General features: G+C 42.9%; 1 protein-coding gene across 5 annotated transcripts in view; it reads right to left on the bottom strand.

Moving 5' to 3' along the window:
- nedd4a (NEDD4 E3 ubiquitin protein ligase a) overlaps positions 1-17679 on the bottom strand; it is a 144438-nt gene that overhangs the window by 16682 nt on the left and 110077 nt on the right. For all 5 annotated transcript variants that reach the window (XM_078241458.1, XM_078241459.1, XM_078241460.1 and 2 more), the window contains 8 exons: positions 17480-17542; positions 11827-11946; positions 6969-7175; positions 5870-5947; positions 5146-5200; positions 4616-4674; positions 3167-3232; positions 99-328 (listed from right to left, as the gene is read on the bottom strand). In XM_078241458.1, coding sequence (XP_078097584.1) covers positions 99-328; positions 3167-3232; positions 4616-4674; positions 5146-5200; positions 5870-5947; positions 6969-7175; positions 11827-11946; positions 17480-17542 — 878 coding nt within the window. The remainder of the gene's footprint in view (positions 1-98; positions 329-3166; positions 3233-4615; positions 4675-5145; positions 5201-5869; positions 5948-6968; positions 7176-11826; positions 11947-17479; positions 17543-17679) is intronic.

Below are 17679 nucleotides of genomic sequence, written 5' to 3'. Positions count from 1 at the left end.
GAAAGAATAAAGAAAAACAAGTGCACAAAATTCCAGTACTACGAAGCTTAAGGATTCCGACACAATCACAAGGAGTGGTTTGAGAAGTATTAACTTACGTGGCAGAATATTCGAACAACCCATAATAAGGGTTGAACATCTCCTTGGAGAGGAGAAAAAACCACTCCCTGGCAACGCCTCCATAATCCAATCCTTTCTCAGAGTCAAACTCAATCCACAGTCTGGCTTTAAGGAACTCCACTCTCTTCACAGACATTATTTTTCTGTAGGAATCTTCCAAGATTGCATTACGGCGTAACTTCAGTTCAAATCGATTTGGACCGTCAGACTGCAGAAAAAAGTTTAAAATCATGCTGGGTGAGGGTCATATTAACTGATTTAATGATGGCTTGGTTTTGTAGTTACAACCAGGGAAGAGAGCAGGATGATCAAAAGGATAATAATTGCGTACATAAAATTTTACAGATTAAAAAATCTTGTATTTAAATAATGCCTTCAGGCCATCCCAGAGCAATTTACACCAACAATCACTTGGTGTGATCCCATTTCAGTCAGAAACATTAATGAAATGCAACAACTCCCCGCTTTGCCGCAATACAGTTTTGCAGCTACCCATACAATTATACGAGCCCTCAGGCATTCACAGTCTGTGGTGCGATGCCACCTAACTAAGCTAGATAGGTTTGAGTGGTAATATGGCTGGTGTGAATCACATCACCCACTGTTTGGAATGGAGCTGGCTCTGTGACACTCTCTCTCACAACTGAGGTGACTGGAGCAGCCTGGCAGACCTGATTGTAGGCTGTCCACATCAGCATAAGGTGGTGATATTTAACATTAATATAACTAAGGCAATTTTCATCTAGCATTTCCTTGCTTCGGCTTCAACTTTTAGCTGTAACTTGTGATGAGACTGTGCCTTTAAGAAATATATATAGAACATAGAAAAACTACAGCACAAACAGGCCCTTCAGCCCACAAGTTGCGCCGGTCATGTCCCTACCTACCTAGGCCTACATATAGGCTTACCTATAACCCTCAATCCTATTAAGTCCCGTGTACTCATCCAGAAGTCTCTTAAAAGACCCTATCGAGTTTGCCTCCACCACCATTGACGGCAGCCGATTCCACTCACCCACCACCCTCAGTGAAAAACTTACCCCCGACATCTCCTCTGTACCTACTCCCCAGCACCTTAAACCTGTGTCCTCTCGTAGCAGCCATTTCAGCCCTGGGAAAAAGCCTTTGAGAATCCACCCGATCTATACCTCTCAACATCTTGTACACCTCTATCAGGTCACCTCTCATCCTTCATCTCTCCAAGGAGAAAAGACCGAGCTCCCTCAACCTATCCTCATAAGGCATGCCACCCAATCCAGTCAACATCCTTGTAAATCTTCTCTGCACCCTTTCAATGATTTCTACATCCCTCCTGTAATGAGGCGACCAGAACTGAGCACAATACTCCAAGTGGGGTCTGACGAGGGTCTTATAAAGCTGCATCATTATCTCCCGACTCCTAAACTCAATCCCTCGATTGAAGGCCAGCACACCATACGCCTTCTTAACCAACTCCTCCACCTGCGAGGCCGATTTAAGAGTCCTATGGACCCGGACCCCAAGGTCCTTCTGATCCTCTACACTGCTAAGAGTCTTACCCTTGATATTATACTCCTTCATCCCATTTGACCTGCCAAAATGTACCACTACACTTTTATCCGGGTTGAAGTCCATCTACCACTTCTCCGCCCAGTCTTGCATCCTATCTATGTCACGCTGCAGCTTCTGACATCCCTCCAAACTATCCACAACACCACCAACCTTAGTGTCGTCGGCAAACTTACCAACCCATCCCTCCACTTCCTCATCCAGGTCATTAATGAAAATGACAAACAGCAACGGTCCCAGAACAGATCCCTGGGGCACTCCACTGGTGACCGACCTCCATTCAGAAAAAGACCCATCTACAACCACTCTCTGCCTTCTGCAGGCTTGTTGTAAGGGGTATGTTTAGAATTCAGATCTGTTTTGCAGGGGGCAGATTTGTCTCAGAGATCTTTTAAAATGAGCAATCGGGAGAACGGAACAAGTACATGAAGAGTTTGTTTATGCAGGGCTAATGCCTTTGTGTTTACTTAGGTTTGCCCTGGAGGTTTCAGAGTAGAGTTTTGATTAGGTTGACAGGGACAGAGCTAAGTTTGCAGGGAAGAAACACAGTTTCTCTTTCTTTTTTTTTTGAAAAGGCAGTCATTGCCTGGTTCTGAAAGAAGCAAGACATGTCTCTCTGCCTCTCCCTCTCCAGAGGTTGTCTCAAAGCTCCAAATCTGGTAACCCAAAGACAAGCAAGTAAAGTTTTGCTAACTAATTTTAAAGCTGGGGGGGTTAAGTCTATAAGTGGAATACTGTTTGAATTGGAACTTATAGGGATAGGTGAGCAGTTAAGAATTGTACCTTGTTATGTTTAAGTATTATTCCATTGTTAAATGTTAAGCTAATTCATTTGTTATTGTTAAACTGTGTTGTTAACGAAAATTTCTTCTGATGAAAATTCCCTAGTTTGTCAGTAGAATCATGCCTGGAGTGAAACACTCTATCCTCACATTCATGCTAAAATAGCAAATTGTTGGGATCTAGTCTGACTTCATGATATACCTTTGGGTTTCTGATCTGGTATCCTAACAAAATGAAGAACTTCAGAGTTCATAGAAAGTTACTGAAGACAAAATGGTAAAAGTACTTCACAAAATGTTACACTGTATATAGAGACAAAATGATTAGACATGACTTATTATTCAATAATTTCATTAGTAAATCATGCCAACAATGTTACAATCTCTCAAGCGACTTTATTTTAGCACAAACATTTTTCTGAAGGGCAATTCCTATGGCTAATCCCAGCACATAAATTGCATTCTATTTTTGGTAAACTTGGTATCTTGTAGCAACTTGTACAGGTGTGATTAACAATGGTTCATTGGCTGCTCAGAGTTTTGGGACATCTGGAGATTAATTAAACTTTTCTCCAGTTGCTTCCTATCATTCTAACCTTCACGAGCATCAGTAGGAAGACATAGCTACTTTCAAACTAGATCCATATTCTGTGCCAGTACCAATGGAAGTTACAGGAGGAAAACATTAACCATTGTTATTTGACTGTAATACTCACAGGCTTTCTCAGCTTTTTCCTGAAATAATCATACTTCTGTTTGTAATCTCTTGAGTAAGGCACAGCCTATAAAACAGGATCAAAATCAGCACACGGATTTTAAGAAGCTTTTGAATTAACTGTCTACTTGGTTTATATTTGACATAAATAGATGGCACTTGGAACCTGGAGCTTCTAACACTGATAGTTGAGAAAAATGTAGTTAATTCTTTCACAGGATGTGGGCATTGCTGGCGAGGCCAGCATTTATTGCCCATCCCTAATTGCCCTTGGGAAGGTGTTGGTGAGCTACCTTTGTGAACCGCTGTAGTCCATGTGGGTAGGTACACCCACAGAGCTGGTAGGGAAGGAGTTCCAGGATTTTAACCTGGCGGCAGTGAAGGAACGGAGAGATATTTCCAAGCCAAGATGGTGGCCGGAGTTTCCGGCTGTTCACACCCCTCCACTCCTGCAAGTGAGGACGGAAAATTTGGCGCTCAGCCAAATCTCCATTCACTGCAGCAGGACCGGAAAATCCCACCGGAGTGAACAGCTGGAAAATTCCGCCTCGTGTGCGGCTTAGAAGGGAACTTGCAGGTGATGGTGTTCTCATGTATCTGCTGCCTATGTCCTCCTTGATGCTAGAGGTCGGGTGTTTGAAAAGTGTTGTCTCAGGAGCCTTGGTGGGTTGCTGCAGTGTATCTTGTAGATGGTACACACTGCAGCCAATGGTCATTAGTGGTAGAGGGAGTGAGTGTTGAAGGTGGTGATGGGGTGTCAGTCAAGCAAGCTGCTTTGTCTTGGATGGTATCAAACTTCGTGAATATTCTTGCTGCTGCACTAATCCAGGTAAGTGGAGAATATTCCAACACCTCCTAACTTGTGCCTTGTAGATGGTGGACAGGCTTTGGGGAGTCAGAAGGTGTTACTCGCTGCAGGATTCCCAACTTCTGACCTGTCCTTGCAGCCACGGTATTTATATGGCTAATCCAACTCCATGTCTGGTCAATGGTCACTTCCAGGATGTTGATAAAGTTTATTTATTATTAGTCACAAGTAAGGCTTACATTAACACTGCAATGAAGTTAGTGAAATTCCCCTCGTCGCCACAGTCTGGCACCTGTTCGGGTGAATGCATCTAACCAGTGATGCCATTGAATGTCAAGGCAATATAGTTGGATTCTCTCTTGTTGGAGATGGTCATCATCTGGCACTTGTGCAGTGCGAATGTAACTTGCCACTTAACAGCGCAAGCCTGAACATTGTCTTGCTACATATGGGCATGGATTGCTTCAGTATTTGAGGAGTCGCGAATGGTGCTGAACATTGTGCAATCATTAGTGAACATCCCTAATTTGACCTTATGTTTGAGGGAAGATTATTAATGAAACAGCTGAAGATGGTCGGGCCTAGAAAATCAAAATATAATGTAAGATTTTAAACTCTGAGATTGTAGATGTTTTAACTCACTGGTCCAGTGATGGCTACATTCTGTAAGCGAGGATCCTCCCACTGGGTAGCTTTGGTATCTGCCAGAAAATATTTTACATTTATTTTCCCTTTATTTATATGATAAAAACTTAATATAGATCGAGTATCCTTCATCTGTAAATCCAGGAACCGCACTTAATTTTGAACCTCATTAACCTTTAGAGGGGGAAACTTTGTCTACACTGTTTACCTTGAGATTTTTGTGAACGTGTCAAAAAGAAACTCATTGCAGGTACCTTGTATTTATCATTCAATGATACAGTTTACTTTGAGCCATTCTATTTACCTTAGACTATAGCTCGCTTAGAGTATTGTAATGTAAGTTTATATGCGATATCCAAAAACCAAAATGATCTGAAATCCAAAATGCAATCATCCCCAAGTATTTTGGATAAAGGATACTGGATCTGTAGATTGAAAGCAACTGCCAGCTAAAAATAATGTCCATGTTTAAAACTGATGCTACTTTAAAAACAACACTTCAGAATTGTCAGAAATGTTATACTCACTGTGGTCTATGTAGAAAACTCTCCCGTCCGAGTGGACTCTCTCCTCCCAGCCAGGCTGGACCAAAATAGAATTTAAACAAAGAGACTTATTACAGAAAAAGTTAACCAAATGCTGAAAATAAAAACTTCAACAGTGTTTACACTAATTTACCAAGAGGAAGCAGATCACCGTTAGCAACATTATTTTCTTTTCAAAAATAAAGAAACAATTTAAGATATACAAAGGATATATGGGGCGGCACGGTAGCACAGTGGTTAGCACTGCTGCCTCACAGCTCCAAGAACCTGGGTTCAATTCCCAGCTTGGGTCACTGTCTGTGTGGAGTCTGCACGTTCTCCTCATGTCTGTGTGGGTTTCCTCCGGGTGCTCCGGTTTCCTCCCACAGTCCAAAGATGTGCGGGTTAGGTGCTTTGGCCATGCTAAATTACCCCTTAGTGTCCCGTGATGCATAGGTTAGAGGAATGATTAGTGGGGTAAATATATGGGTTACGTGGATAGGGCCTTGGTGGAATTGTTGTCAGTACAGACTCGATGAGCTGAATGGCCTCCTTCTGCACTGTAGAGATTCTATGATTTCTTTGTACAAGTACATTTTGGGGGGAGAACAAGAGAGAGAGAGAGAGAGAGATTTTTGGGATGAGGAGGAGTGTTAGGTGTGTGTGTTAGGAGGAGGGGGCTGCTAGGTTGAGAGAGAGAGAGAGAGAGAGAGAGATGTTAACTTACAGGAAGTGGTCCAAGATCTGAAGGATCTAAAGATGGCCGGTGCCTCATGTGAACTGGAATTTTCAATCTTGGGTCCTCCTGATTACAAGATTAAAGCTTAGAATTAACGAACAATAAATAAAATATTCTACTGCATTAGCAAATACAAGAAAAAGCTATTTCACCCTGTTTAATCCACGTAATTGAAGTCAATGTCAAGGATACATTTATAACTTTCTTCTCCCTACTACCATTTTAGCTGTGATTTGCACAATTCATGCCAGATTGAGATCGGGTGTCAGACACTCCTGAGGTTTAAAGAGAACACGTGAAGCAAATCTACTATCAGTGAGTCACAAAGCCCCCCTTTAAACCCACCTTTTGGTCACCTCTCCTAATCTCCTCTGGTTCCCTTTTCCATTATCATCCCTTCAAACACCTCATTAAAAATGTCCTTGTCCAAACTCTATTCAATTGTTCATCTTAAACTATGATTTGACAATAACGGTCAGTTCATCAACTTCGCAATTTTATGTACTTTGAAAAAAATTGTTTGAGATTTTAAGAGGAATAACCCGAGTTAACTCATTTAACCTCGTAAACCTGTGTGTCACCTCCTTTCCCTTCTCTGCAGGCTTTCCACAGCGGAAACCCAAAATGAAACAGTATTCTAATTCTGACCAATGCTGCAGGATTTCAGGAGTATTTCACTTGGTTTCTCCTCTGAAGGTACCTGCCACATACCTAAAACTATTTTCACATTTACAGCAATGCAAAGCACCAGAACAACACTGAGCAGCTGAGTCATACAGATCAAGGTAGTCCATGGTCCAATCCCTAATCTGTGCTGAGTCAGCTGTACTCAACCAGGATCCTGGTAGTAGGGAGTATCCTCCTCTTGTTCTCACGTGGTAGAAATACAGACAAGAGATTGTGATACCATAAATCAATTTGCAAATAAAATATCATATTGCAATTGAATCCAGTACACACTATTTAAAATAGCTGCTTTTCAATGTCCAATACATTGCTGAATGAAAGGATATTATTGATAGTGCACAGAAGAACAATGACAAATAAACCTTGACCCAATGCAACTAATTGGTGGCCTTCTCCTTACCCATGTTGTAGTTTTGGTATTGTGATCAATGAAGAAAGGTCTCCCATTGGTTACATTTCGGACTTCCCAGCCTGGAGGGAGAAAGCCCAACTCATATTTCCGTTGATGGCTTGGGGAATTTTGTGGAGAATCTTGAGGAGAGACTGCAGGAGGAAGATACGCTGTGGGACTCCGACAGGGTTTTGATTGTACTGCTTCGCTAGTAGTCTGTGCACAAAAACAAAATAGACGCATGTGAATACTTCCCATTAATAAGATGTTAAATACAGAATTGAGACAATTTATTTCATATAAACCACTGAACGATGGTGGATCACAGAAACATGAAATCCAAAAGGGAAAAGCAACAGCTACTTAGGTTTATTTTGTCATAAACTCACTGCCATTTTAGGGCTGATGTTTACAAACGGAAACTTCCACAATTTGTACCAAACATGGTGGACTAGGTACAAAAGAGGTGGGGAGGTTAGAGGTTTCAGAAAGATCTGCAACCCTCACACTCGTGCTGATCATGGACAAGATTGGCTTGGGGGACATTTACAGGTCAGTTAAAGGGAAGAGTTCAAGAGGAACAGAGTGGCAAAATAAGAGTTAAACAATACTCAAGCACGACAGGAATCATAAAGAGGAAACAACCAATAAAGTAACGCATCACAAACATAAGGCTTGTGTGAATATATTTTGGACTGTAGCTTCAATTTAGGGTATGAAAGAATGAGGAGGGGGGGGGGGGGGGGGATCATCTGATCTGTTCTAAATTTTGCTGACAACAAAAGTGAGTGGCTTGGTTGTTAAAGGGAGGCCCAGAGTGTTTTTTTTCATACTTTTCCAATTCAATCAAATCAAGTCCAATTCAGAGTCTCAACAAGTTGAGACATTTCCGATCCAAGCTGATAAGACAGGTCAAGTGACCCTTTACCCTGTCTTGGGCCTGATCTACATGAGCCAAGCTGATTGGAGTAGGCGGAGGTTTCCTCCTCCAAGGCTTGATCTCATTTGCATCTTAGCCAAAAGGCCGAGATGCCGCTTTTAAAAATTGCTTCACATGAAAATGAAGCTTAAATGCAACCCAATGACCTCAACCAAGTGCAGCATCAGCAGACCACACTTGATCTTAGCCAAAAGGCCGAGAGTGTTGTATTGGGAAAAAGGTACATGATGTTCACACCTGTAAACAATGACCAGGGCAGTTGTGTTAACAGTGAATAGAATGCTAGTCTCCAAGTCCCAGGAAGGTGGCAGGAATGTACTTTACATTTTACAGTTGTACTTTAAACCATTTCTTTAATTCCAAGATAGGGTGGAATTTGGTGGGGAGGATGTCTGCGTGTGTTGAAGGGGGTTGGGTAGGGGGCATCCAGAGAATAACTAATTAGCATTTCTACAAGGCCCGCTCGATTCAGTTTGAGTTTTGAGAGGCACCCACTACTCTTTGCGTGAAAAACTTCCCCTGCACATCTCCCTTAAATTTTCCCTCTCTTACCCTTGAACCTCTACCCCCTTGCAATTGATATTTCCATCCTGAGAAAAGCCTCTGACTATCCACCCTGTCTATGCCTCTCATAATTTTGTAGACCTCCATCAGGTCTCCCCTCAGCCTCCATCTTTCCTGTGAAAACAATCCTAGTTTATTCAACTTCTCCTCATAGCCGCCACCCTCAAGACCAGGCAACATCCTGGTGAACCTTCTTTGCACTCTCCCCAAAGTTTCCACTTCTTTCTGGTAGTGTGGTGACCAGAACTGCATGCAATACTGCAAATGCAGCCTAACCAAGGTTTTATACAGCTGCAACATGATTTCCTAACTCTTGTACTCAATGCCCCAGCTGATGAAGGCAAGCATGCTACATGCTTTCTTAATCACCTTTGCCACCGGTGTTGCCACTTTTAGGGAACTCTGGACCTGCATGCTCAGATCCCTGTATATGTTAATGTTTCTAAGGGTTAGAAACCCTACAGTGCAGAAGGAGGCCATTCGGCCCATCGAGTCTGCACCGACCACAATACCACCCAGGCTCTACCCCCACATATTTACCTACTAATCCCTCTAACCTACGCATCTCAGGACTCTAAGGGACAATTTTTAACCTAGCCAATCAACCTAACCCGCACATCTTTGGTTCTGCCATTTGCGGTATAATTCACACCTAAATTTGATCCTCCAAAATGCATCACCTCACATATGTCTGGATTAAACTCCATCTGCCATTTCTATGTCCAAGTCTCCAATCTACCCGAATTCTGTTTTAGCCGCTGACAATCCCCGGCACTATCAGCAACACAACAAACTTTGCGTCATCTGCACACTTACTAATCAGACCCCCCCAACATTTCCCTCCACATCATTTATATATGCTCCAAACAGCAGATGTCCCAGCACTGATCCCTGCGAACAGCATTAGCTACAGATCTCTAGTCTGAAAAATATCCTTCCACTGCTACTCTCTGTCTTCTTTAACCAAGCCAGTTCTGTGTCCATCCAGCCAGTCCATCCTGAATCCCATGTGATTTTAGTCTTTGTACCAGTCTGCCATGTGGGACCTTGTCAAACGCCTTACTAAAGTCCATATAAACTACATCCACAGCCCTTCCCTCATCAATTATCTTTGTCACCTCTTCAAAAAACTCAATCAAGTTGGCAGGACATGACCTCCCCTGCACAAAACCATGCTGCCCGTCACTAAGTATATGCCTACTGAAATAGTGTTTGGTCATCACTGCTTTTTAGTTTGTTTGTTTATTACAATACAAGTTTTAAAACTTGCAATCCCTTTAGGTTGGGTAATTGGGAATTTGAATTTATTCCAAGTTATCAGTCTCTATGGGAATCTCACAAATAACAAAACATAAATCGATCTGCATTAAAAGGGATTCAATTGAGAAGCCCACAATAGTGACACGGAGCTGGATTAGGAAACAGCTAGAGTGCTGGATTAAGAAAATATGTCATGTCCTCTCATGTTCTGCTATTTGGTTCACCTACAATAACAGCAAGCAACCACGGGAATGAACTCAGAGAAATGGTACATTAAAACTAGCCCTTTGAAATAATTCACTACACAAGCTTTATTATAAGGTACAATTGTAAAAATATACCTCAACAAAATACTTGTAGTCAAGGTAAAAATACCAAAATATTTGAACAAGTCTTAGCTGGCATTAACACTAGTTCTTGGGGCCAATCATTTGTGCTCAGTAGCATAGTGATTCTGGTTTTGGACTAGCGACTCAATGGTCACGAGTTCAAATTTCTGCCTTCAGGTTGCGAATTTCAATTCAATAAATCTGTGGGATAGCCCTACAGAAAGCGGTCTTGAAAGCTGCTAAACTGTCGTAGGAAACCAGCTGTTTCATTAGTGTCCTTCAGGGAAAGGAATTGGCTACAACTACTGCCACTCCGGTCCCACACTACACAGCTGGCTCTCACTGCCCTCTGAAGTGACCTAGTAAGACAGTCATTTTCAAAGAAGTCAGCCCGCCATAATATTCTCAAGACAATTTGGCATGGACAAATAATGGCCTTGCCAAAATCAGCCACACGTTTAAAAAGAAAAATCACTTGGACCCATTTTCTGTTCAACAAAACCATGTACCTTCCTAGAGACATCACCAGAATGTAACACTAACATTTTTAAAATGTTGCCTCTTAAACAAAAAAAAACTCAACAGCGCCACATTCTTCATAGCCACTTCTCTAAAACTGTGCGCAATACATGCGATCAGCATGTGCCTGAAAGTATGGTGGAGGTTTCAAGAAGAGTTGATTCCATCTGGGTTCGGTTCCAATTGACATAGCCCATCAATCAGTTAGGATATCATGAGAAATAGCCCAGAAATTCTGGCAGTAGAAAATCAAATTTGAATCTCAGCTTCACAAGTTCTTGGCTGGATCACTTATGGAGAGAGAAAAAATTTACAATGACAGAACAATCAATCTATTCTTTGTGGCTGGGATGCCGGGGAAGAGGAGGAGGAGGAAGGGGAGAAGGCAGGGAATCTTAGAAGTTAAATCCTGAACTCAGGATACAGAATCTGATTAAAGGATAGGTGTTAAAGGATTAGCGGTTAGGTGGATTGGCCATGCTAAATTGCTCCTTAGTGTCAGGGGGACTAGCTAGAGTAAATGTGTGGGGTTATGGGCATAGGGCCTGGGTGGGATTGTGGTTGGTGCAGACTCGATGGGTCGAATGGCCTCCTTCTGCACTGTAGGGATTCTATGATTCTAGGGACAGCAACTTGACTCAGATTGGAACACCTACTGATGGGAGTAGCAACCTCTCAGTTTGCATCCAAAAAAATGTTGTTTAAATGTCAAAATAGCTGCTATATTTCAAAAATGTGCAAATTCACTAACAGTAAGCCATTGTTTATATTCAGCAAATAATCCATCTTCAATTTTTAAAAATTCATTCGTGGGACATGGGCGTCACTGCCTGGCCAGTATTTATTGCACATCCCTAGTTGCCCTTGTAGTCTGAGAGCCCTCCAACTTTGTTGTGGATCTGGAGTCACATATAGGCCAGACCAGGTAAGGACGGCAGATTTCCTTCCCTGAAGGACATGAATGAACCAGATGGGTATTTCTGCCCATCCTCAATGGTTTCATGGTCATCAGTAGATTAATTCCAGATATGTTTTATTGAATTAAAATTCCACCATCTGCCGTGGCGGGATTCGAACCCATGCCCTCAGAACATTAGTGGAGTTTCTGGATTAAAAGTCTAGCGATAATACCATTGGGCCATCTGAATCACCATCAGTTACAAGCTTCCTTAATTTCACCATACTGATAAAACGACAATTAAAATTTCCCCTCTGGTCCCATAAGCATAATCTGATTGTCTGTCATACAACTTGCCTGCATAACAGGTCGTGTCCAACTGGTGGTTCGATTATTGTGGTTGACGTAATAAGCTCTTCCTTTGTCATCCTTCTTTACTTCCCAGCCCGGTGGTAATCCTGCTGAAGTGGGTAAAATCTAGCACAGACAAAAGATAAAAATCAAACCAGCCAATGTAGCCCAACAACACAAAGAAATGACCAAAAATAGAAAAGGTTTTGATTTGCTTATATGCTTTAAAACATTAAAATTCTATTTGAAAATGGGAATTCCATAAGTTTTTAAAATGTGAACACCCACTGTAAAACTACATCAGAAAGGCACTGGGAGAGACTTATCCTATCCTAATACATTCGATGTGCCACAGTGTCAAATTTATGTTTAATAAAATTCCTTGGGATGTTTTACGATATGGACATTATATAAATGCAAGTTGCTGCTTTAATCTAGTTTTATATGTTTATTGCAGCAGATTCAACATGAGATAGGAACATAGGACTTAGAGTCAGGTTTACAGCATGGCCCAACTTGTCCATGCCGCCCCTTTTTTTTTTTTAAAAACCCCTAAGCTAGTCCCAATTGCCCGCATTTGGCCCATTTCCCTGTATACCCATTTTACCCACGTAATTAAAAGACAAATTGTACCTGCCTCTACCACCACCTCTGGCAGCTTGTTCCAGCCACTCACCACCCTCTGTGTGAAAAAATTGCCCCTCTGGACCCTTTTGTATCTCTCCCCTCTCACCTTAAATCTATGCCCTCTAGTTTTAGACTCTCCTAGACTTAAGAGCAGGAATAGGCCATTCAGCCCTTTGAGTCTGCTCCGCCATTCAATAAGATCGTGGCTGATCTGCTCGTGGTTCGCAACCCCTCTATGCCATCTGCCCACTCCCCCACCCCCCCACACAATAACCCTCGACTCCCCTCGTCTATCAGAAATCTGTCTAACTCTGCCTTGAATAAATTCAATGATCCAGCCTCCACTGCTTTCTGGGGAAGAAAATTCCACAGAGTAACGGTGCTCAGAGAAATGGGCGGCACGGTAGCACAGTGGTTAGCACTGCTGCTTCACAGCTCCGGGGACCTGGGTTCGATTCCCAGCTTGGGTCACTGTCTGTGTGGAGTTTGCACATTCTCCTCGTGTCTGCGTGGGTTTCCTCCGGGTGCTCCGGTTTCCTCCCACAGTCCAAAGATGTGCGGGTTAGGTTGATTGGCCATGCTAAAATTGCCCCTTAGTGTCCTGAGGTGCGTGCGTAGGTTAGAGGGGTTAGCGGGTAAATGTGTAGGGATATGGGGGTAGGGCCTGGGTGGGATTGTGGTCGATGCAGACTCGATGGGCCAAATGGCCTCTTTCTGCACTGTAGGGTTTCTGTGATTTCTACGATGAAATAAATCCTCCTCATCTCATCTTAAATGTTATGTGTTTGTGTAAGGTTTATGCTTAACTGCTAGCTTGGCTTGTTCTTTTAAAACTAATGTTGAATTCCATTAAGCCTTTGGAGGAAGTGTTACGTACAGGTTAAATGTGTGCTGTGGCATTGCTCACTGGAAGTCAGGTAATAGACCACTTGTCGGTAATACACTGCTGACAGGAGTATTATACCATGAAATGCATACTACATTAGCCTGCTAATGCTGTTAAAGTTGGCAAAGTCTACCAATTAGGAAACAAATGCCTGTCAGTTATTAAATACTTTTCGGTCAGGGAATGTCAGAACCAGAGTTTATGTTTCAAGACACTGTTGGAGGTCTGACTTCTACCAAATTAGGTAGTCAAGATGAGCCTTTGTACCGAGCTTGCAACAGGGTCCAGAGTTCTGGAAATGATTCCGTTTCAATAGCACATTTAAGTGCCGTGAGCATCAATCACTGGTAATGAGACCCAACGAGGAACGTAAATCAAACCATCTTTCTGCTAATATTAAAGGAAATTAGAAAGGTTCAACCAAAGGCAAGTTTTGCCCAACTGATACTGAAAGTGCTGAACAGGTTTACAGCAAGGATGACTTTAGTGATTTGAGGGTTTTTTTCCCCAAAGTGTACTCTAATGCTAGGAGCATTATTGGTAAGACTGATGAATTTAAGGGAATGCATTGACATGTGGAATTGGTGATTTGATTTATTTTTGTCACATGTATTAGTATACAATGAAAAGTATTGTTTCTTGTGCTATATAGACAAAGCATACCGTACATAGAGAAGGAAAGGAGTGCAGAATGGAATGTTACAGTCGTAGCTAGAGTGTTGAGAAAGATTAACTTGTGATACCATTGCCATCAGACACATGGTTGAGCGAGGGGCATGACTGGCAACTCAACATTCTAAGGTATAGGATCTTCAGGCAAGAGGTGGGAAAGTATAAAAGAGGAGGTGATGTTGCATTATTAATTAAGGAGTCAGTTACTGCAATAAGGAGGGATGATATCTTGGAAGCGTCTTCAAATAAGTCTTTCTGGGTAGAGCTTCAGAATTAAAAAAGGGGGCAGTCGCATTGCTGGGAGTGTATAATAGACATTCAAACAGTCAGCAGGCAATAGGGGAGCAGAGATGTGGATAATTCACTGAGGTGTGTTAAAATAATAGGGTAATTACATTAGGGGATTTCAACTTCCGACATTAATTTGGATAGTCATAGTGTAAAGGGTTTGGGAATTAGCAGATTTCTTGAAATGAGAGCTTTTAATGTCAATATCTAGAAGGTCCAACAAGGGACAGCGGAGTGTTGGATCTATTTCTAGGGAACAAAGCTGGACATGTGTCCAAGATGGCAGTTGGAGAGCATTTTAGTGATAGCGACCACAACACAGTATGATTGAAATTTGTTATGTAAAACAAAAGGGATGGTCTCCAAGAAACAGAATTGGGGAAGGCAGATTTTATTAAAATAAGGCAGGATCTGGCCAAGGTAGACTGGAAACAGCTTATTGTGGGGGGGGTCCAGAAAGGAAATGGGGAGAGTACAGGCCCAACATGCTCCCTTTAGGGTGAAATGTTGGAGAGCCCTGATGTCCAGGAGTATTCAGGACTGGACAAGAAAGAGAAGAGAGGCTTTCAGCAGGTACCAAGGGAGCAAATCAATGGAGGCCTTAATGGAGTATAGAAGATGCAGGGGAGAACTCAAAAAACTAATTAGGAGAGCAAAGAGGGGGAATGAAAAAGCACTGGCAGGTATGATTAGGGAGAATCCCAAGATATTCTATAAGCACATTAAGGGGAAGGAGGATAACCAGGGAGTGGGTAGGGGCCCATTACGGACCAAGGGTGATTCTGCGTCTGGAACCAGAGAACATTGGACGGGTGTTAAACGATTACTTCACATTGGGCTTCACTTGGGAGGAGGAGGAGGAGGATGTAGAAACAGAATTCTGGAAGATTGGTTGTAAGGTTCTTGAACAGTTTGACATAGGGAGTGAGGAGGTATTGGAGGTTTTTGCAGGCTTAAGAGAGGAGAACTCCCCAGGTCCAGATGAGTTGTATCCCAGGCTGATGTGGGAGGCAAGAGAGGAAATTACAGGGGTTTTGACCCAAGCTTTTATTTCATCTCTGGTCACAGGAGAGGTGCCAGACGATTGGAGGACAGCTAAAGTGGTTCCACTTTTCAAGAAGGGTGGTAGAGATAAACCAGGAAATTACAGAGCAGTGAGGGAAACTATTGGAGAAAATTCTGAAGGAGAGAATTAATCTCCACACGGAGAGGCAATGTTTGATCAGGGATGGTCAGCATGGCTTTGTCAGAGGGAGGTCAGGTCAAACAAATTGGGTGATCGGGTGTGTAGATGAGGGTAGTGCAGTTGATGTAGTTTACACAGATTTCAGCAAAGCCTTTGACAAGGTCCCACATGGAAGACTGGCAAAGGTGGTAAAGTTACACGGGATCCAGGGTAACTTGGCAAGCTGAGTCCAAAACTGGTTTAGTGGTAGGAGACAGGAGATGATGGTAGAAGAATGTTTGTGTGACCGGAGGCCGGTGTCCAGTGGTGAACCACAAGGATCCTTTATTATTTGTGACATAGATAAACAGTACAAATGAGAACATGGGGAGGATGATAAGCAAGTTTGTGGATGACACGAAGATTGGCAGGGTGGTTAATCGTGAGGAAGAAGGTCTTAGGTTGCAGGTGGGTTGGTCAGATGGACAATCAGTGGTAGATGGAATTTAACCCTGAAAAGTGCAAGGTGATGCACTTTGGAAGGAGTAACAAGACAAGGGAATACTCAGTGCATGCCAGGACACTAGGAAGCTCAGAGGAATACAGGAGGATCTTGTGGTGCTTGTCCACAGATTGATGAAGGCGCAGGACAGATTAACAGGGTAGTTAAGGAGGCACACGGGGACACTTGCCTTTATTAGTCGTAGCATAGATTATAAGAGCAGGGAGGTTATGTTCGAGCCGCACAAAACTCTGGTTCAGCCACAGCTGGAGTACTGTGTGCAGTTCTGGTCACCACACTAGAGAAAGAATGTGATTGCACTGAAGAGAGTGCAGAGGAGATTCACTGGGATGTTGCCGGAGATGGAGCATTTGAGCTATGAAAAGAGACTGGATAGGTTTGGGTTGTTTTTTTTGGAGCAGAGAAGACTGAGGGGGGACCCGAGTGAGATGTACAAGATCATGAGGGGTATGGACAGGGTGGATAGGAAGCAGCTGTTCCTCTTAGTTGAAGGGTCAATAACGAAGGGGTATAATCTTAAGGTGACGGGCTGGAGGTTTAGAGGGTGGTGATGAAAGGTTTTTCACTCAGAGGGTGGCTGGAGTCTGGAATGCGCTGCCTGGGGAAGGTAGTAGAGAAGGGAACCCTCACAAACTTTAAAAAGTACTTAAAAATGTCATAACATTCAAGGCTATGGCTGGAAAGGGGGATCTATGAATTGATAACATTCCTGTACAGAGCAATAGCGGAAAAAGAAAGTGTGAGCGGCAGATAAAAGTGTTGGCAGCGAGGGATCTTGGTGATCAGAATGGTCCCAAATTGCACCACATCCTAAAAGGAACGCCCTAGGGGTGTTTTCTCCTATTGAGTAACAGAATCATAGAAATCATAGAAACCCTACAGCACACAAAGAGGCCATTCGGCCCATCGAGTCTGCACCGACCACAATCCCACCCAGACCCTACCCCCATATCCCTACATATTTTACCCACTAATCCCTCTAACCTACGCATCTCAGGACACGAAGGGGCAATTTTAGCATGGCCAATCAACCTAACCCGCACATCTTTGGACTGTGGGAGGAAACCGGACCACCCGGAGGAAACCCACGCAGGCACGAGGAGAATGTGCAAACTCCACACAGTGAGAAGTTTAACAACACCAGGTTAAAGTCCAACAGGTTTATTTGGTAGCAAAAGCCACACAAGCTTTCGGAGCTTCTTCAGGTGAGAAGGGGCTTGGAGCTCCGAAAGCTTGTGTGGCTTTTGCTACCAAATAAACCTGTTGGACTTTAACCTGGTGTTGTTAAACTTCTTACTGTGTTTACCCCAGTCCAACGCCGGCATCTCCACATCAAAACTCCACACAGACAGTGACCCAAACCGGGAATCGAACCCAGGTCCCTGGAGCTGTGAAGCAGCAGTGCTAACCACTGTGCTACCGTGCCGCCCATATTCACCAAAATACGAAGTGGTTGTGCACGTTGACAAATTTCTGTAAGGAAAAAGGCAAAACTTACAACTGGCAGCATGGGCTGTTCTTCCAGAATAGTTTGTGAACTCCCTCGTCTACTGGAATGACTCTTAGAGAAAATAAAACAGAACACACGCCATTTCAGAATAAATCAGCACGGAAATAAATCTTTTATTTTTACAAACAGCGTTACTCAATGCAACTGAACTGGAAGGACAAATAGGTGGAGACGAGACAAGACTGAAC

The sequence above is a fragment of the Mustelus asterias genome, chromosome 24, assembly GCF_964213995.1.
Source record: "Mustelus asterias chromosome 24, sMusAst1.hap1.1, whole genome shotgun sequence".
Lineage (NCBI taxonomy): Eukaryota > Metazoa > Chordata > Chondrichthyes > Carcharhiniformes > Triakidae > Mustelus > Mustelus asterias.
The sequence above is the reverse complement of the archived record's forward strand: the minus strand, read 5'-3'. Positions and strand labels throughout refer to the sequence as shown.